Below are 21,860 nucleotides of genomic sequence, written 5' to 3' on the forward strand. Positions count from 1 at the left end.
GGACAAAATCCACCATGGTACCTCTCCTCCTTGGCTCATATATCCAACCTGTAGAGGTAGAGAATTCACCAAAGAATTCCAGGAAGCTCCTAACGCAAGAGGTTTATGTCTCTCTGCAACGCCCTTTCAACAGACACTTGTGTGTTTGAAGTCCCCCATGAGAATCAGGGTTTGTGACGGCAGGGCCACTCCTGTCTTTCTGTAAAGGGCCACAGCTGCTTGGTCTTCCTGGTCAGACCATCTGTAGCACACCCTCACTATAAAGACACCTGTCCCTTTTGTGCCTTGAATCCTGACACATTAACTCTTGGTCTCATCCATCCCCAGGTGAGGCTCCGTGATCTCCAGCTGGTCACGGACACCAGGGCAACACCTCCTCCTCATCTCCCTTGCCTGACCTTCCTAAGGAGCCCATAGCTTACCATTTGAGTCACAGGAGTCAACCTACATTTCCATGATGCCAGTGACTGTAGTTCTGCAGGCCTGCACATATCTCTAATTCCTCCTCTTTATTTCCCTGGCTGTGTGTGCATTAGCATAGAGGCACTTGAGCTAGGCCCCAGACCCCTATGAAGCTTTCTGGCTAGAGTATCTGGAATTCCCTGATGTTTTAATTCAGGTGCTCTCCTGCTAACCCTCTCAGGCTCTAGGCACTTCTTGCTGACTGGAAGAGCATGTCAGCCCACACGTTCTCACCATTAAATCTGATTATATCCCCTTCCCTCAAGTGGATATCAAGTTTAATGCCCTATCAATAAACTCCACAAGCCTTGACAAAGGACCTCCTTGCCCTTCTACAAAGGTGAATTCCATCTGAATTCATCACGTCCAGGACCATGGAGGCCAACTCATTACACAAAAAGAATGAAAATTGTGGCAGTGTGCCACCAGCCCCAGAGTCAGGTATTAAGACTGGGTCCATCTGTTGTTTTCAATGTCACTACCTGCACCTAACAAAAGTAGAGGAAAAACAACCTCTGCCCCCGATGAGCTCTCCAATCACCCCAGGACCCTGAAGTCTCTTTTGACAGCCTCTGGCTGACGCATTGTGGCTTTATCGCCATGCACACACGGAGGACCAACACGTAGTATGAGTCTGATGGCTGAACCAGGCTAGGAAGTTTCCTGGTGATGGCCGTAACTCACATCCCAAGGAGGCAGACTTATCTGTTGGAGAAGGACCTTTGTCCTAATTATCCACTGATTTTCCTATCACATCCAGAGGCTCACACCTACTGCACAAGGCAGCTGGGAGGGTGAGGTGGACAAGAAAGGCTTTTGTCTGTTGTGCCAAGCAAGGACTTGCCTCCTTTCACTCCTTTCTTCTGTCTACTGCCTTCAGCCTGGCAGGGGGAGGTTATGCAACACTCTTGATATGGATTTCTTTCTGGTTTCTGCTCCTGTCTCAGCAAGGCCAGAGCACAGTTCAACTGGTGCATCTCCACCTTGGAGTCCCTGATACTACTTAATCTTTCTATCTCATCTCTTGGAAAATGCACTAGGGCATTCACTTAGCTACACTGCACAGCACCTGCTAAACAGACAGCAAATTAATTTTTACTGAATGCATTTAATGACACTCTATTATTTCAGCCTAAGTACTGAGTGGTTAATGCAAAACTAAAGTGAAAAGATTCTACACTTAATTCCAAAGTAACAGAACTGGTACAGAGCTCCGCTGTTTTACCTCCTTGTTGGTAACCAGGATCCTAACCTAAATTATAAGCAGCTCAAGAGCTTTGCAGAAACCTTTCACTGATATTGCTTACTCATTAAAGCAGTGGAAAATATGGTAAAAGACCAGTTTATGAGACTGTTTTCCCTTCAACTTTGTTTATTGATGTACTGAACATGAAAAAGTACAAAGAATCCAAACACAAAAGAAAACATGTACAACCTCTTAAATACCCAACAGAATATATTCTCTATTCCAACAAATGTGAATTAAGTCATACTATACAACTTCAAATAAATACCAGCCTTATATTTTACTAAGTGCTCTGATAAACACTGTAAAGTGAAGCCCAATTTACATGCCTTCTCATCAATGCCATTAGTTGCTACAGTAGTATAGGAAAGAAGCATGTAGCTACTATTTCTCCCACATCAGAAAGTTTGTGATTTCTATACTATATACAACTTTTAATGCAGAGGATTAGCTTTAACAATCTAAATGCACCTAAGAATGAAGAAGTACTCAGGAAGCCAATTGATTTTTGAATAGCATTGAGTGGGTCAGCATGAAAACTTGCTTAATCACTTTAGCACGCGCTTCACAGTATATGTACTGTACTATACTGAAAATTTTATAACTACAATTTAAAAGAAGAAGAACCGAAAACAACTGCAAAGATAGTGTACAACTATGTTATGCATAGAACATTGCTTTTTCTAAGGGGAAGCATATGAGCATCTCAGTTTATACAAAAAGCAGGACGTAACTACATAGTTGTCAGTGCATCCTGGTGAAGGCATCAAACCCTCAGCTTTTTTTTTAAAAATTTAATTATAAGCTAGATGCTAATCAGAAAATATTCTGTATTTGTTTTCCTTAAATTTCTTCAATACATGGTAAAGACTTTTTCTATTTCCCCAAATAGTGATTTAAGCATCATACAAAGTTAAACTTCAATAGCATACAGGTATTTATGGTTTTCATATGAAAAATGTAAGGAAATCTGCTCAAAACATATGTTTATATTTGTTTTTTTTACCACAAACATATTTATAAACAAAAATGTTGCATCACCATAAACAGCTGAAGCTAGACTATCTACAGACAAAAATAGCAACAGATCTGATGCACTGTAAATTCAAGTCCTCAGGACAAAAAAAAAAAAAAAAAGAAAAGAAGCAGACCTCAAGTAACAATGTTAATGCCATTTACAAAGAAAAAAATTATACAAAAACATTCAAAATTGAACATCACTTGGCATGTAACTTTTAAAAAAAACTATAACCAAAATTAGCTGAAAGGTTCATAACTTAAGTTCTTATTTACATTACACAAAGCTCAGGTGTTAGCCTTGAACATAACTTTCAAAATACCTCCTAATGCACCCAACTCAGGCCACTTCAGCTGATTTGCTACTGCACAAATCATGCTTGATGTCTTTTCTTAAGACAAAACAATTCTTCAAACAATAGCAAGTACATCACTAAACACCTTGAGCTCTATCTGAAGGGAATTCTTTAGGAAGAACAGATTTTTTTTCCCCCATATCTCAGTGTTTTAAGTTTTCTGCTTGCTCTTATATTCTTTTTTTAAATTTTCATTTGCTTCAAAATCACAAATTAAAGTGAGCCACCTATCACTTAATAACCAGGATGATCAATGACTCCACTGATGATTACAAAAAATGAAACCAACAGTGCATCCCACTGACTTTACTTCTTAACACAAAGGTCTCAAAAGTAGTTCTACATCATAAATCTTTCTAAATTTTTTCCCAACAATTGCAAATTTCCTGGTAAGTTTTAAAAGCTCACTAGTTGTCATACGAAGAGATTTCTCAAAGTATTCAAGTCAAAATATTTGTTCCAGGACCAGTAAAAAGTTTCTCCAAATTTTTTATTTTTTTTTTATAAAAATAGATGCTTTTTTAAACCCACATCAAAGAGGCTCTTATCTCTTTGGCAAGGTACTGCTTTACGAAAAGTTCTCCAGTATTCTTACAATAAGCTTTTATAATGTGTTCCCACTCCCCAACCCAAATGAAGATGATGAAATAAATACTGCTTATAACATTATAAATAAAATGTAAACTTCAGATACTTTTCTTGAACAACAAAACAATATTGCATTACAATGTAAATTAAAAACAAAGTAAATCAAGAAATGACAAAAAAAATAAAGTATTACACAAAGCCTCGCTATTTACTCATAGATTAAAGGCAGTCATGTATAAAGAAAAAAAACTTCTTCCATTAGCTGAAACGTTTTACAAGGTCCACCTTCTTCAAAGAAGGCAATAGAATACGCATTGTGACAGGTAAAAACCCTGTACCTCTTGTCAATACTCAAACACAAAAGATAGTTAAGAAGTTCTAATTCAGATAGTAGCAATAAAAAAATCTCACATATTCTTAGGATGCTAAGTAGTCATTTTATCCCCATTTCCACACTGGCATACAACAAAGGCATTTACTAATGCATAAAGCTTCCTGTAAATCGCCTTTGTTGTATAGTTTTCATGTATTAATGCACTGAGAATAACTGGTTAGGCTTTGTGCGTTTTGTTTGTTTTGAAGGAGACCTGCAGTACTCTGTCACCAAGGCGGTATCCGTTCAGGCTGGCTATTGCCATAGCTGCCTCATCGTAGTTTGTCATAGTCACAAATCCAAAACCTTTGCACTTGTTGGTGTTAAAGTCACGGATGACCTTCACATTGGTCACTGCTCCAAAGGGTCCAAACATTTGCCAGAGGATACTCTCATCAGCATCAGGGGCCAAGTTGTACACAAAAATGCACCACCCAGTTCCTGCATGTCCAGGGATATTAATTCCGGCCAAACTGGTCATTCCATCAATGGTCATTGGAGGAAACCTACTAAAGAATGAGGGAAAGCAAAACAGAATCATCATATAGCTGTTCACACAAAACCCCAGCAAAGAAATGTCAAAATAAAAGAAGAGAATGATACAGAGCTTTTCACAGAATGAACATGTTGCTCAGACTAGAAAGATAAGATCAAAAATATTTTTTGCCCCCTAACTGCGCAAATACTATGTAAAAAAATTATACACAAGTAGGGAGAACAGTGCTAGGTATGTCTGAAATGATGTAACAGAAAATCAAAAGGAAAGCATGCTATAAAACCAGTGAGGATTAGCAAGTCATTTGAAACAGGAATTCCATGGAACTGCTACAAAAGGCTTGTCTATTTCATGCAAAATGCATCAAAATGAACAATCTCAGCTGAAGTCTCAACATGCAAAAATCCAACATAAGTCTTACTGAAAAGTAAGAGTTTGCAAAATACTTCAAAATAATTTGGTTGTTATGAACCAACTCATCCTTTATTACCTCTTTACTCCATAAGCTATGTTGAGCAGATTGTCCAACCTGCAAAACATTTAGCAACATGTTCAGTCTTCAGACTTTTCTACCCTTTAAGATTAAGGAAACTTAGCATATTACTGTCACATCCATTACACTGTACCAAACCTCATGCAATGTTAAAGTACCACCACTGAAAGAGCCATGGCACCTTATTACATCTGATAGTGAAGACAAAACAGATATCCTTCGTGAAGATGCTTATTGGGAAATAGGTAGCAGCATCCACCATCTAAACCCCATGCTGCTACAATTCTTGTGTAGTAACCACAATCATAAGAAGTTCATTTTATGAAGTCCACCATGGCCACAAATTTAGCCTAAACCACATACTGTTACCATTGTGTTACAGTCAGTGACCACATCAGTCAAGTTTTCCACATTACTAACCTGGTTGAGAAGAAAACTTTTACTAAGGTTTCTGACATGTTTGCTGACACGACTATCAAGACAGATGCAGTATTTTGGACCACTAGCAACTATTGTAATGTAAACTCAAAAAAAAAAGATTTTTCATGTTCCTACTCCTGGCAATTCCAGAATGTTGGGAGGCAGAAGGCTGATTTGGCTGAGCAGGGCTAAGGCAGAAAAAGTAAGTGTAAGGACAGTGGAGGCAAAATCAGGTGGATAAAGAAAGAATACAGAGCTATTGCTTGCCACTGGAGGGAAAAAAATTGTGTGGCCAAAGCTCAACAGGAGTTGAAGCTTGTCAGCAATGTGGGGGACAACAAGTTTTTAAAAATGTCAATCTCAAAGAGCAGTCCAAACATAACATGAGCCTGTTACAGAATGAAAATGGTCACCCCACAAACAGGGACACAAACAAGGCAGAGAAGTTTAATTCTTTCTTTGCCTTCATCTTTAATGCTGATGATGGGCTAAGAGGGTCCCAGTGTCTTGGGCTGTGAGAACGGTGAACAACCCTGAACTTGTGTGGGATCTTCTGTTCCAACTGAGTCCCTACAGATTTATGGGACTGGAGGGGATTCATCCAAGAACACTCAAAGAACGGGCCAATGTCTTTGTGAGGTCTCTTTCAATGATTTTTTTCATGATCTTGGAAATGTGGTGTTGACTGGAAGCTCGCTAACACTACCTCCATTTTCAGTAAGGGAAAGAAGGATGACCCTGGAAACTACAGGCCCATCAAGTCTCACTTTAGTGCCTGGTAAAATTATGGAGATTATTATGGGAAGTACTGAAAAACACAATCACAGCCAGCGTGGTTTCAAGAGGGCAAAGTCCTGCTTGTCAAACTTAAATTTCCTTTTATGACAGAATAACTCACCCAGCTGACCAAGGGAAGTCAGCTGATGCAATCTTTTTGGATTTCAGTAAAGCCTTTGATACTGCCTCTCCCAGGATCCTTCTGGCCAAAATGTGCAGCACACAGCTGGAGAAATGTATCATGGGATGGGTGAGCAACTGGCTCAGGGCTCAGGCACAAAGGGTTACAGTGAATGGGGCGACACCTGACTGGTAACTGACACTACTGGCATTCCACAGGGATTCACTTTGGGCTCAGTGCTCTTTAGTATTTTCATAAATGACTCAGATGCAGGACTTAAAGAACATATACTAAGTAAATCTGCCAATGACACTGTCAGGAGGACCTGTTGACACCCTGTAAGGCAGAGGGACTCTGCAGAGACACCTTGACAAATGAGAGGGTTGGGCAATCACAACTAACTACATGATATTAAAAAGGCGAAGTGTCAGACTCTGCACCTGAGATGGGGAAAACCAAGATGTACAGAGACTGGGGAGCGAGACACTGAAAATCATGGCAAAGGACCTGGGGCTTCAGGTCAACAGAAAGCTGAACATGAGTCAGCAGTGCCCTGGTACCCAAGGAAGGCCCCCATGTCCTGGGGGGCATTGGGCACAGCATCACAGCCAGGCAAGGGAGGGGATTGTCCTGCTCTGCTCTGGGGCAGCCTCACCTCCAGTGCTGGGGGCAGGTCTGGGTGCCACAACATAAAAAAAGATATAAAGCCATTAGAGTGTTGAAAGGAGAGCCAAGAAAATGGTGAAGGGGTCTGAAGGGGAAACTGTGCGAGGAGCAGCTGAGGTCACCAGGCTTGTTCAGCCTGGGGAGCCTGAAAGGTGGCTGGCCTCCACACACTCTACATTCCCTTGTGAGGGGAAGAGGAGGGGCAGGTGCCGATCTCTTCTCTGTGGTGACAGCGACAGGACCTGAGGGAAAGCCCTGAATTTGTGTCAAGGGAGTTTAGGTTGGATATTAGGAAAGGGTTCTTCACCCAGTGGGTGGCTGGACACTGGAATAGGATTCCTAGGAAAGTGGTCATGTCATCAAGCCTGCTAGGATTCAGGAATTGTATGGACAATGCCCTCAGGCAATGGTGTCACTCTTGGTCCTGTGCACGGCCAGGAGCTGAACTCAATGATCCTTGTGGGTGCCTTCCAATCCAGGATATCCTATGACACTATGATTTTACCAGATGAAGTGTTTCTACAATATACACACACACACATCATATATATTATTTTCAAGATTTCTCCATGTGGTTCTTGCCTCACCTGCTCCCAATTACAGAATGCCACCACAACTCTAAACCCCTTCAAATAATCTAGCCAATATCTGAAATACACAGTGCATACCACTCCTATTGCTCTTATTCCTGCTTCTTTCAAGAAATGTTCACCCTGAAGAAGCTCTTATTACTTTCTGAAAAATCCTAAATACATGAAGTCTTATTATAGATCAAGACTCAATAAAATATGAGCTTAGGTAAAAAACATACACTTGATTTAGTTTTCCAGAGAGCACTGACTCTGCAGTTAGCTGGGTTTGCAGAATACACTGATAAGAAACTACTGAACTCCTAAAAGAGCAGAAAAAGGAGATTAAAAAATACCTGACTACTAGCAGTAGACAGTGTGGATGACTGAGGTCTACTGTCACTGACATGAGTGGTGGAGAGCAAGGTGAAGAGTTCTAGAAACATCACCACTTATAGCTCCTTCTTACAATGGCTGTCAGATGACGACTTCATACAGTAATGGTATCACTTGTATGATTTTTCAGTTACCTCAAAGACTTGAAAATACTCTGGAAATATTCTCAGAGACTTTCACTGGAAAATTTTTAAAGATGCTCTAAGTTATACATCTTATAGAAACTGAGGAACAGTTATATAGATCTTCTTTTGAAAGTCTAGCCCAAGTTTTCACTTAATAAGAAAAAAAAGGAAGCAGTGTATTGATCCTGTAACTTCTATTATTAAAGTTGAAGAAGTTTTCAGGCTTCTGTCAACTATTAACAGAGATGGGGCAACTGCATCAGGTCATTGCCAGAGTATGTTATTGCCAGAATAAGCTTGTGACACAAACCCTGTGATCTTATTTCACACAATGCACTTGACTCCATCCTGCAATTTCTGCCGCCAGACTTTTCTATAGAATAATGGCAAGTCTACTGCTATGCAATATTCAGAACACTGTTGTAAGCTATGCCTTTTATTACCGAGTAAATAGTAAGAAGAGCCACAAAAAAGTAAATAAAATTTGTTATCCCCTCTCCTACAGCAAACACCTACTCCTCACACCTGTGAGATGCAGCAGATAACACCAAAAAGCTGAATAGAAGAAAAAAATTTTAAAATTCTAACAGAAGTGCAGGCCATGAACTCTTGAATATTTAGTATAAGCAAACCTAGCCAATGCAGTGCATTTGAAATTTGGTATATTCTCTTTGAAGTAAGCTGTCAACTGTTTTTTTTCCTTGAAAAAAAAGATAAAGATACTCTTTGAGTGTATTACTATTTAACACAGCCCAGTCACACTGTTCAGGGGCAGAGAGAGGGAAGAAAAGATCACAAAAAAAAAAAAAAATCCAAGGTACTCATGGATGTAGATAGTACAGCGTTCATTTCACTTTGTCCTCACCATCAGTTCTTTTCAATACACTAAATAGCATGGGGAACTATATAGCAATAGTTTCAACATGATGGGAATGTAAGCTCCCAAAAAGCACATGCAAAAATATGTCAACAATCTTCATTATGAGAAGTTGTTTCAAGAAAAGACAAAGTATGGCGTGGAGAACATAGACACCTAAACAGGAAAAAAACTGAAAGCCAGAATGCAGAGGAAAAATGTAGGGTTAGATGAAGAGGAAGGTGGCTGTGGCATGCCATAAGGCTAAGATAAAAACACTGCATCTCCTAGGTCAGTATTAACTGAATCCACTTGCACATTAATCAAGAATAACCTAGGAGATGAAAAGTAAACTTTGAAAAAAAATTTAAGTGACTTAGTACAAGAGAGATGTCACCTTGGTTTAACTAAGTATGCCTATTAGACACCAAAATGCTATCAACAGGACGGCATGCATTTTGGTTTTAGCTGTACTGTGGTAGCACAGCTGAAGTTCAACATTCACGTGTTTCCTTCCCACACAGAAGTCAGACAAGCAGGAATGCACAAGAGTGGAGGCAATCAAACAGGCCTTTGGGAACATGCAAATTTCAGCACACTTGGGCGCATTATTTACTTACCTAAAACGTTGAGCCTGCTGAGCTAGAGGGGCGGGATACCTTCTGTTTGGAGAATGGTACAGCTGGGAAAGAATGGCCTGATTGGTTTTTTGGCTTGGATTGTTAGCAAACTTTACAGTGATGGGCTCTGTGGCACCTGGAGGTTTCTGGCCATTCAAGCCCTTGATAGCTTCTTCTGCTTCAATTCGCTTGTCAAACCGGATAAACCCCACGCCCCGTGACAACCCTGCACAAGGTGAAAAAAGCACACAGTAATGAATTCACAGACTCCAGAATACTGGATATTAACTTTCATTTGTGTGGCCAATTGCTATGTTGATGGTCGAATGCTGTGAACACATGATAACTTTGAGCTTAACAGAACTGATTTCTAGCATAAAGTAAGAATTTCCTGCTATAATTTTGATTTAAGTTTTTAATTTAACTGATGAAAGACACATTTGTGTAAACAGCTTGTGAGTTTGAGGGAAAACAGTGGAAACAAATTTAGTGAGCCAAAGTAGAATTCAGAAACAAAGCAATTTTGTTGGATGGAGATGAACCCAAACCAACTGCACTGTAACCTCTGGTCAGCTCATGCTATTCTGCAGTACCTAAAGTGACAAAAATTCTGCAAATAGCTTAGTTCTCTGCTCTCTAGCAGTAAAAAGATAGCTTTTGCTCTCCTGCAGTATCCCCTGAAGCTCTCTTTTGAGCAAATATGCTCCGAGGATGATGATGTGCACATACTATATTGCAATAATAGGAATTAAGGCCATGTTTACCAGTCACTGGTGACCTCTGAGTAAAATAACTGGTTTCAGTCAATCACCGTACATCACTAGGTGTTACTTTTGAAGGAAACTTTTCTTGATATACGAAAGTCAAAGGCAACATACAAAGGAATTCAAAAGTGTTTATGGAAGGTCTTAGGAACATCATGTATCAAAAATTCCAAGTGTCTTAGACAAACATATTAAGCTACAATGGATACTTGAACCAATTAACATTAAAGCTACTAACAGCCAACATCAGTTAGATCAATGTTTTGTTGTAATATTTCAAGTGCCATTTAGAGCCCTTTTACATTTTGGTTCATGAATAACCAGATGAGTTAAACATTTGTCCTCAACTGAGAAAGACATTAACGACAAGAAACGTATTCTCTTCATAAACAATGATTTAAGACATCAAAAGTGACAATGAACAGGCATAAGAAAGCTTTTAAGAGGCAAATGTCACAGCTTCAACTCTGCAATTTTTATCTGTCAGTTTGTGTCACAACCTTATTATTCATACCATTCTGAGCCTACTTCTTCCAAATTACTAAAAAGGAGGCAAGAAAGCTTAAGCCTTAACGACAATCTATATGCCAGAAAGGATGCTGCCAATAGCATGCTTTATGAATATGAACAGAATTATAACACATATTAGAAGTTCAATTATATTTACTTATTGGTCCATTTGTTAAATGCCACCTATTTCTATGTATGAATATACAGGAACCTACTGTGAACAGCTATTTATTGCACACAGACTAGGAATCTGTCCCACAAATCTGCTATATCTACAAGTCAGTATTTGGCCTTTAGCTTTCTTTTCCAGGCCTCTCTACACCCTCAACAACTCAACCTACTCTCTACGTATTATGTGTCAACACTGAGATTTCTTTTAACTTAGTGGAAGTCAAAGGAGTACACACAAGTTCCACTAAAGGTCAGCCAAGACTCAAATACTGGCAAGTGCAAACTTTTCAAAATAAGACAATTAAAAACCTTACGACCTTCTACACCTGACAGCTGTTTGCCACCCAAGAGGATATGCAGCTTTGAAAAAGTACAACTATTAAAAAAAAATAAAACCCAGCTTATTCAGGGAATAATTATGTGAGTAAATGACTTCATCTGTCCCACCCCTTAATGCTCTGGAAGGGGGAGAGCTTGGAGAGTTCTCCAAACCTGCTTCTTTGTATGTCATTCAATGCTCCTATCATGTACTTGGCTTTTCATTCAATTGCTTATTTCTGGCAGAAACCTCACAGCAGGTGATTCAGAAAACTATAAAGATGCTCAAGATCAGCCATCTGAGACAGCAAAAAACCACAGACATTACTATCCTGAGTCTGAAGAGTAACCACAAAGTGCCACTGACAACCATTACTTGATTGACACACATACTGTAAATATGCCAATAACCTGCTACATCTTATACTTTATGGCACAGGTAATCACAGAACTTACCTGCTCCTGAGGAAGTCAAAGTTCGTGTGTGTGCCCAAATTTAACGAGTTAGCCTTGAAAACAGTCTTAATAGCAACTGCCAGTCTGGGGCTTCTGTAATCCTAGCCTCAGAGAGCCAGCTGTGCATTTCTGCCTAAAATTTTCTTTTTAGGAAAAAAAAAGCTTAATAGCATTTTGTAAGGCACTGGAAAGCTATTTTCATACAGCAGCTTGGAAAGGAAGATATGGAAGCTGTAAATTTATTACAAGTCATCAAAAAAGCTTCAGACCTGCACCTTCAGAGAGGAAATGACTCAAGCTGGCTCAGCACCTCTACACAGTTTATTTTTGCGCACGCATGTTTATGAACAATTACAGGCGAAAAAAGCATTTTCTGGCCTACGTACACCTTTTATACATTATAGAGACAAGACTATTGTACTGAAAGGTGAAATATCTCAAACTGTGAGTCCATGAAAGGCCATGCAAAACTGCCTACTTACCAGTGACTTGGTCAACCAGAATACGAGAAGTAATAATACGTCCATATTGGGAAAAGAGCTGTTCCAGTTCTTTCTGGGTCATTGTTTTTGGAAGTCCACTAACATACAAATTTGCATCTCTGATAGAAGCTGAACTTGGGCGTGCATAAGAAACCTTAGAAAAAAAAAAACCATAAAAAAAATCCTGGAAAACAAACACTTTAAAAACAGCTAAAATAGGACAGTGTTATCTGTTCTGAGACATAAAAACATCTATAACAGCAGACAGAACAGTTACTTTGCAAAGCCAGTTCAGTGGGTTTTTTTGTTTGGGTTTTTTTTTTTTTTTTTGGTTTTGGGAGGTTTTTTTGGGAGCGAGCTTCCAAAACAGAAGGAATGCAACTTAGACTACACAGGAGCAGCTGACTACAGGAATTCATATCTAAAAAGTACTTCCAAATAAATGAGAAAAAGCTAGGTACATATTCCAGCAGGTCTTGGTGGAGAAAGTGACAAATTATATATGACTAAAGTGACAAATTTAAGAAGTTCCATGCCCCATGTTCCATGAAGTCTCATTAAAAAGCAGTAAAACATACCAGGAATTAAGATTTCAGTGTGATATGTAGGCCAAAGGCACAGAAAGACACTCTGAAGCACTTAGAGGTTTGCAAGTATTTTTAAAGTGCTGTGTCTTTTGTACATGTCGAGCTTGCTATCAAATGACTCATAATGACAGTCATTTATGAGATCAACTCTGCTAGATCACTTTCACAGGCCTGAGAATGAATGGCAGAAGGAGGACTCCAACCTGTATTTTGCCTGCTCAGCAGCTTCTCAATTGCTGCAACAGAGGCCTTAAAAACAAATGCCATTTATAGGAAATTCTTGGATCCTTTTGGACAGAAGTTTTTTACCTGCTGCCTTGACATGTCAGTAAGGTGATTAAGTAGATTCTTTGACCTTTAGACACATGCTACAAAACAGCACTTCCACTACTTCCTACTGAAGTTTGTACAAGTGTGTTACTACAAGAATGATTAGGACAGAACATCTATGCTTCTCCAACAGGACAAAACACTTCATCTAGGCTTTTCACCTATATCAAACATAAAAGTAAAAAGGATCCTCAAGAAGTAGTCAGATTATTCTCCTTTCCTTCCCTCACCCATCATGTACTGTTAGCCAATACTGGGCAACTGGATCTTGATTCTGTCATTCCTTTTGCCTAATTCTTTGACATTTATTTTCAAATCTTTCCTGTCTCATTTCTGCACAGACCAGCAGACTCTTAAGACTGCTATGGAAGCAAAACAGAAGACAGCACGCTGGAGATGAAATAAGCAGTGCCCTGAACACTGCTGCGATCCTTCAAGTTCCACCCAGAGGCTTTGTGCAAGGTACCTTTGTGCTGGTTGAGGAGGACTGACCTCGAAAACTTGCAGCTATCCAGCATGGAACCTTGCAAGTCACACTGCCTTGTTCTTTCCACATGAGAGCCACACAAAAGCTAAAGACCTATGATCAAAGTTACAGGAAAACAGAGTAAAGTGTGCCATCATTCAGCCAATGAAGCAACAAAGACAGTGACAGCTACCCTTTTGGAATGAACAAACTTGTTCTACTTGCCCATTTAGCCCTGAGCTTCTTTAAGAAATAAACTTCCATGCCTCACTCGGCAGGATTTTAAGGAGACTCAAGGCCAAGGAATGGAGACAGACTGCCTGGGGAACAGGACTAGTCCTAGTAAAATAATGAATTACCAAACCCATGCAGACACTGTCTTTCAAGGGGAAATTCACACTGCTGGACACATGCTGCCACATATAAAAATATAAATTTACAAAGAGTTTATCAGAAGAGAAGAAACCTGCACAAAATATTTGCTAATTTACTGCAAGTTTATCTTATGCTACAGAACTGGTCCCTGTCAAGATACAAAGCAGCTTTTGCAAAACTCTTTCATTTTCCTCTGGTAAGAGAGTATGAGCTCTTGCATTATGACAGCTGGTCCAGTATTACCCATGCCCTCTCTGGTTAAAACAGTTCAAACTGTTTAACACAGCAGTCAAGTGCAGGTAAATGGAAGCAATACTCTTACATATCCAGTTTCACTGTTACTACCTTCAAGTGACTACTCCAACACACTGAATTTGGGCACACTAGTCACAGCAATAACAAATATTAAACCAAAATCTGTGGTTCACCACCAATATCTGTACACTATATTTGATCATCTTGCTAAGCACCAGAAGTACTGGCCAGGCAAAAAATCTGAAAGAAACATGTAACTTCAGAAATACGATGCAATTTAAGTCAGCAGCACTAGTGAAAAACAAGGACACCACAAAATATTACTGGTATAAAATTCCTATTAAAAGAACCTTGCCTAGAGTTTAGACCTCTTCATTTCTGACATCAAAGTCCAGTCATTTCACTTGTGATACACACTTAAAGCAGAGACTCTCCAGACTAATCTCCCTACCTATATCCTGTCAGTTTGCTCATTCAGTAATTGCTTGCTGATAGCTCTGTATTTAGTCTCTTTAAACAACTTTTATATGGACCGAATTAAAAACTGTGCCAAGATTTTCATTCCACATCTAATTCAATAGGTGAACTTTTCAGTTACATGATGTCAAAACCACTGAACACAAGGCAAGTCAAGAAACAGTCTGAAAGCCTGCAGTTTTAAATATTGAATGATGACACACACTTTACAATATTGAACAGCACTACTCTGGAGATACCAATTTAAAAACAGTTTTACAGAAATTTTCCACTGCAATTAGTAGGAAAGACACTTGTTTCTAGAACTGCAAATATTTTCACTGCTTTAATACTTAATTTCCTAACAACAGGATGAGCTGATTCACAATTTTCAAGTGAAAACTGGGAAAGCAGGTTAAACAAAGAAGTTTCAAAAAAAATTATATAGAGGTATAGCACCTACAAGTGAATGCTTCAGTTTTCTTATTATCTGCCACTACCTATAGACACCTCAGTATCATGCTTCAAGCTCTTTTATCTTATTATTAGTAGACTAGTAGTATTATTAATACAAACATAAACTATTTGTATTCTCTCAAAAACTTATGAATTTAATATAATTTTTTCCTAAACACCTCTACTTAATGTAGTCTTCTAAATCTTTAAATCTGAAATCTCTAAATGCTAAAATCAGTATTTCAGTAAATATTCACATTCACTAGCTCAAGTGCAATCTTTCTGCTTAAAACACAACTTGTCCTTAAGAGTAGTGTCTAGTTCTTTTAGAATACATGTTTCTGTGGGGGAAAAAAACCTCCAACAAAAAACTACCATCCAGTATGTCCATATGAAAATAAGTAAAAAAACCTACCTCCAAAGCAGACAGATTTATATTGAGAAAGTGAGTACATTAGGAACAGGTATGCCTCCTCAGCAAGCACAGTAAAAACAAGGACATACTGCTCTTTCTTACAGCAATGTTCTCAGAGGCCATTGTGCCAGGCAAGCGTTCTCAACTTGCACTTAAATTTGTATGCATTACCACGATTCAAGAACTCTTCTTAATTGGATGTCTAGTAAGAAGATGTGGCAGCATACCACAAAGATGAGGTCTCAGCTCTCACTAGCCGGTGACAGGTTGTTGCCCGAAACGGGAGAGTATATTGCTGTATATTCATCCAGTCCACCTCCTGTCTCCCCTCAAATAAGGATTGTTCCACTCCAAACAAAATTCCAAGGCCACTTTTCCCAATACACAAGACTACCTTACTGAACATGCACATGCTGAGTTCATGGTGGAAGCCTGCGGTCGCACACTTCTGTGGACAGCGCAAACTGGAAACCCAGATTGCCCTTACATCCACGTCTGTGGAACTAAAAGACCTCAACACAGCTCACTTACAAGTGTAGATTAAGCTGATAAACACAACCATATCTCATAAAGGTCCTGATTTTACAGCCTGCTGTACAATAAGGAATGCATTGAAAAAAAAGACACTGAAACAACAATATTTTAGCATTACCATCAGAGTTTCCCTGTTTCAGTTCACCCCTCAAAGCGTTCCAGCTCTGACAGCTACAACCCATGCCAGAGTCACAGGCCTGAGGTGGGTCATGGGATCCACATCTGTTGCCACTTAGCTGAGGGCATGAATGGACCAACCTGACAAATTTAGACTAAAGACCAATCTTTATATATTTGAGGGAACTCGGACGAGAAGTCTTCCTCAGGATACATAACCGATTAAGGACAGGACACTGCTCAAAGAGGAAGCCCTCATAAAATGCTGCTGTATGTAGCACAGAGGAAGACCAGAAAACAGGCTTTCAGAAGATTTGGTCTAAAGTGACTTACACCCAAAAATCCACTTAGTTGGAAGCAAATGTATGTATGTATGTGCTAAGAACAGAAGCCAGCTGAAAATCCTGCCACTGATGGAAACAGAAGCAGAGGTTTTCCCAGAAGTCTCAAGATACTGCAGCAGTTTTAAATCAGAGTCATAAGCATATGATAAAAGAAAAACAATTATCAAGTTCACTGCTATAAAACATGATGTGGGAATTATGCACTACATTCACAGAACAGCGATTCTGTTTTGCCCTTAGAAGGACTAGTACAGAAGAGCACTTTAAAACTTGCAGTCTGCAACTATCACTATCTTGCTAAAAACAGGAAATACTCAACTTAGAATTTAGGTACAAATAAAATATATGAACTGAAAGGAGATCAAGTCTCCAAACATTTCCTACTTATCATATTCGTAAGAGTCTCAAAAGACCTCTCCTGTACCTCACATTTGTAATTCTGATCCCTACTCATGCCCAAAAAATAAGAGCACAGGAATTTCAGATGCACTAGGAATAAAAAAAGCAGTTAACTTTCAAGGAGGATAGGAGTACAGAGTATAATTTAAGCCCTCCACATGAATAATATAAACAGGAATAGAATCTTAAACACAAGACCTCAATTATTCTCCTGAAGGAAATGAGTAAACCTCAGGTTATACCTAAGAAGCTTCTACTACTGATAGAGACTCTGACAAACACAACACTTGGGCATCTCTTGCACTATTCCATAGACACATCCAGAAATGCAGAAAACACATCCATTCAACTTACACTTCACTAGAATATCTTGCAACCCTTCTGGAAAAACTATTACTGCATGAATGAAAGACAAGAGAGTCAACATTTAATATGACAAAAAAGCTTGAAAGCTGCTAGATTAACAAAGGTCTATTTGTCTCAAGACTACCATAATCTCAAAAGTAAGCATAAACATGTTTTATATTAATAAAAATCCTCTTACAAAGAAGACAGATACTGGATTTAAAACAAAATAAATTAACAATAATTTAGAAACCCCAACCAAACAAAGGAGAAATACCCCTCAAAACAACAGACTGTAACAGATCTCCATACCTGGCATTTACAGCATTTTGAATCCATGCAGAAAACCACAACCTTCTTGGAGAACTTTGCAAAGCATGGGGAGGGTAGGACACAAAGATGCAGCATCAATCTTAGTAGTAACAAGCAGGTTTTTGTTGGCTTTTTAGTTTTTGGGGTTTTTTTTCTTTGCTTCTTTTTACATGCCTAAGACTTGGCTTCTGAACACTGCTAGCAGACTTCCATCAACTTTACACAGTACTGTTGGCCCCTTCTAACATCTCCATTTCTATGTCAGGAACTGCCTAAGCAGCTCAGGAAAGACCTTCCTGAACTGCTGAAGTGTTCTGGCTGCAGAGCTGTGCAGCAGCCTTAGGGAGAGCTGCACTGGCCCAAGGATTCTCCCCCTCAGAGAAACAGGGATGCACCCTTACAAGATATTCTAATCAGCAGCAACATGGAACTTGGGGCTCAAACAGAAAACAAACTGCCATTGCTAACCATGAGGACAGCACATTTTATGGTCTGGCCTGGCGCTCTGAGTGAATGGACAACAAAACACCTGCCCATAATGTGGTTTACAGCAAGTGACAGCAACATGCACTAAGAACTGAATTCTCCTCTCAATATTATTCAGCTATGTGAAAAACAAGCAGCCAGCTTAAGGTGGGTAAGTAACACTCAAAGTCTGAGGAGATCTGAATTTCAGCAAAGAACAAATTTTACCTGGGAGTGAAAAGATGTGTGTGTGTATATTAAAATCCAAATGCTCTCAAAACTTTAACTTTTAACATAGCTAAAAGATTGCATAATTTTAATTTATGTAACTCTTGTAGAAATTTAAGGGAAAAAACCCCCACCTTTAGATTTCTTCCAAGACAAATTGTTCTGTTTCAGGTCTGCTAGCACAGTGCAATTTAGCCTTAAGAATACAGTCCTGAGGTATTTATTTACTCTGTCAAGACTGCTAAATTGTTCTGGCATCAGAGCCTCTCTCAGCCTTTGCTGACTGAAAACATCAGTGAAACTCACTAGATTTAAACTTCCACACAGGATTCCCTTTTGCTCCTTAGATCAAATCCTTAGAACGTTAGATCAATGTTCTTTAATACTAGTGGATCTTAATTCTCTCACCTTCACAGCTCACTCTCCTCTGGTATTTTAACAGAGATTTTACACAACTTGTGCATACTTCATTGCTACCCAAGGACATTAGTTAATCAAAGAATTACTACAAAAAAAGGGACACTAGAAAAATTTTTCTCTGCATGTATCAGTGGTGAAGACAGGAACAGTCTCAATAGCTTTTATCTGTTGCACTGAACTCAGAAATCAAACTAGCAAGTCTCTTTTTTAGTATTTTGCTATTTTCCATTAAGTGTTTGAAGAGTTTTCAAGAGTACTATTCTTGGTAAAATTTCTTAAGGGTGCACCAACTGAACAGTTAAGTTAGAGGATAATTCCTTTACAATGAATCTTCTTGTAAATCTTAGTAGTAGTTCAAGACACCAAGTGAAATCACATTGCATAATGCCAAGAATTAATGACAAAGACTCGAAGAACACTAATGAACTCACAGCACAGCACTCACTTCAAGTCTTTCCTTGCTATATACAGAACGTTTTGGAGTATTTGTAAAGCTGAACACTTAGTATTCACCCTTCTACTGAAGTTTTAAGCAGCTCTTCTCATCACACAACTTTCTACAGTAGGGTAGTCAACTGGGTGATGATGGCAAAATAGGACATCTTGTATTTATAGCCAAAGAATTTGTCAAATTCATTCCAATAGGAAGTTGGAAGAATGTCACACATTAAGCCTGTTTTTTTATTACATGCAGAGTTATAAAGGAGTGGGAAGAAAACCTACAGATTTAAATCTTTAGATAAAATATTCCTTAAATTCCTATTCCCCTGACAGGTAATAATTACCCATGTAAACATCTCAATAATCCAAACAACTTCAGAGAAGGAAAACCTTATTAAATTTTACTTTTAAGCAGCTTTACGCTAAGTAGAATACATCCAACTTATAAATGCTATCTTATAGAAAAAGACAACTCTAAGGCCTGTAGCCTGGACAAACTATTTTTCCCCCCTCTCCAACACATACTTGCATACATGTCTACACATGTCTCATCAGCATTCTGCATTAAGAGACACGCCAGGTCGTGCATGCAGGGGTTCTGCCACTTCAAGCACTCAAAAGGGAGGAACGAGCACAGCATTACTGTCATCTTCAGGGTCCCCCTGGCAGCTACAATCCACAAAGGACTGCGTCCATCATTAAGGCAGCCTAACACCCATGAAGAAAAGTCAAAAATATTGTCCTGTGTCTTTCCTGTCTACATAAAAAGCTGCCTCCCACTCACCACCCCGCACATCTCTCAGCCAGTCCAGAGAGGTCTTTTGTTTTCCCACTCCTTTTTAGACAGTGAATCTTAAAACACTCTCTTGTTAATGCATAACTCTTTTACTTCACATTGAAAGATATTTCTGTTCAGATAATCTCACAATAAATTTACTTGGATCTTTTTTCTTTTCAGGAGTTTTTTCATTAAAAAAAAAACCCTAACAAAGGGAAGGGGAAGCCATGGAGCACTTCTCATCTCCCAAGCAAAAGCCAAGAAAAAAGAACATTCACTCCATTTTCTTAACCCTATGTGTAAATCAGTGACTCTCATAACCAGTTTGTTTCTCTGAGTTTTCCACATTTGGTAAGAACTGATCTTCCCAGAATGAACCTAAATGAAAAAAAACTTACGGACAAGCAAGAAGGTAAGAAGAAAAATCACCCCAGGCATAAAACCCTATGTTTTTACTGTCTCTTAAATAGAACAGAGATAAACTTAACAGCAGCATCATCTTCCAAAACAGAAAATATTTTACCTTTTATAAGATGAGATTGTTTCCACACTAAAGTTGCATAACTTAGTGAAGCCCAAACTTCACAGGCTATGTGCAGTACACATAAGCCTGTTTACAGTGCAAATAAACCACAAATTATGCAACAAAGGGCACTGTATAATAATGGATGCATACCATCTAGCTGGATAGGGCTCACATATCTAACACACCCCTAAGTGGATTCACCAGCAGAGTATACACCCACCCTTAATATTCATTTAAATCAGAAAGCAATACAACAGCCATCAGGTTAGACAAGACTAAGTCTGCTAATCCTTGCTTTGGAGTTATACACCTGAAAATTGGTCGAGATATTTTGCAAAAAATTCAGTAAAGTATTCCATGAAGCATTCCACAGGATCTTCTTTTAAAAAGGGGAAGAGGTAATAGGACTTTGTGCTGCTATCAATATTAAAAAACCCAACCCATAATCCGGCATTTTGCAAATCCACATTTTTCAATGCATTTTATTTCAAGAACGTACTAAGTGGCATGCCCTTAGGGATGACAAAAAATATATCCAATGACGTGCAGGCCAGGATAGAAGCTGAGGATCAGAGGTATCTGTCACAACCCCAATCCAGTGCATCACACATCAGGGTCAGGACAGTCAGCTTCCTCTGAGTAGGATTACACTGAGTTCAGTCACAATGTGAGGATACATCACACTATGACTGAACCAGCAAAGTGGCTTCCAGTTTTATATACTAATGAGGAGCAAACTTGAACCATCAATCTAGTAAAGTACTAAGCATTCCTGCACAAGTCCCAAAAATGCACAGAGAACACAAACCCCTAATTTTTTTCTTTTGAAACCTAAATATACACTAGAACTCCTATTCAATGATTTTTCATATGAAGGTATACATAAACATCTCAGTTACATTTTTTAAAGCTGAAATTTATGGGTTAGATTCTGAGTTTATCAAACAGGATGGGGTTTTTTTTCTTGCTTGGTTTGGGGTTTTTTTGGGAGGGGGAGGGGTTTTTTTGTTTGTTTGATTTTTGTTTTTGTCATTGACTTACCAACTCTGGACAAACAGGAACACTGTGGTCTATAAAGAGGAAGTAACCTCTACAAAGGCCCTTTGATTGAGACCTCATAAGAGACTTCCTTCAGCCAAGACCTTCCTACAGAGGCAGAAAACACCTTGGACATCAACCTGACCCTTTGCTCACCATTGCTCCCTGGCTGATCTGAGGAGCTACAAAATGCCTCACAGTAGGCTGGGCACTTCTGTTGCTTCACAGATAAATGCAGTGAGGTTTTGACCAGATGATCTTTAAGGTCCATTCCAACCCCTTAACATCCTA

At 39.0% G+C, this 21,860-nt stretch overlaps 1 protein-coding gene across 12 annotated transcripts in view; it reads right to left on the minus strand.

Annotated features, from left to right (window-relative positions):
* Positions 1-1,817: 1,817 nt before the first annotated feature.
* ELAVL2 (ELAV like RNA binding protein 2) overlaps positions 1,818-21,860 on the minus strand; it is an 89,573-nt gene continuing 69,530 nt past the window's right edge. For 9 of the 12 annotated variants that reach the window (XM_058043160.1, XM_058043165.1, XM_058043154.1 and 6 more), the window contains 4 exons: positions 12,283-12,436; positions 9,582-9,807; positions 5,029-5,067; positions 1,818-4,551 (listed from right to left, as the gene is read on the minus strand). In XM_058043160.1, the coding sequence (XP_057899143.1) occupies positions 4,221-4,551; positions 5,029-5,067; positions 9,582-9,807; positions 12,283-12,436 (750 nt within the window). In that variant the 3' untranslated portion in view covers positions 1,818-4,220. The remainder of the gene's footprint in view (positions 4,552-5,028; positions 5,068-9,581; positions 9,808-12,282; positions 12,437-21,860) is intronic. The other 3 variants (XM_058043158.1, XM_058043157.1, XM_058043159.1) reach the window with 2 other exon arrangements.

The sequence above is a fragment of the Melospiza georgiana genome, chromosome Z, assembly GCF_028018845.1.
Source record: "Melospiza georgiana isolate bMelGeo1 chromosome Z, bMelGeo1.pri, whole genome shotgun sequence".
NCBI lineage: Eukaryota > Metazoa > Chordata > Aves > Passeriformes > Passerellidae > Melospiza > Melospiza georgiana.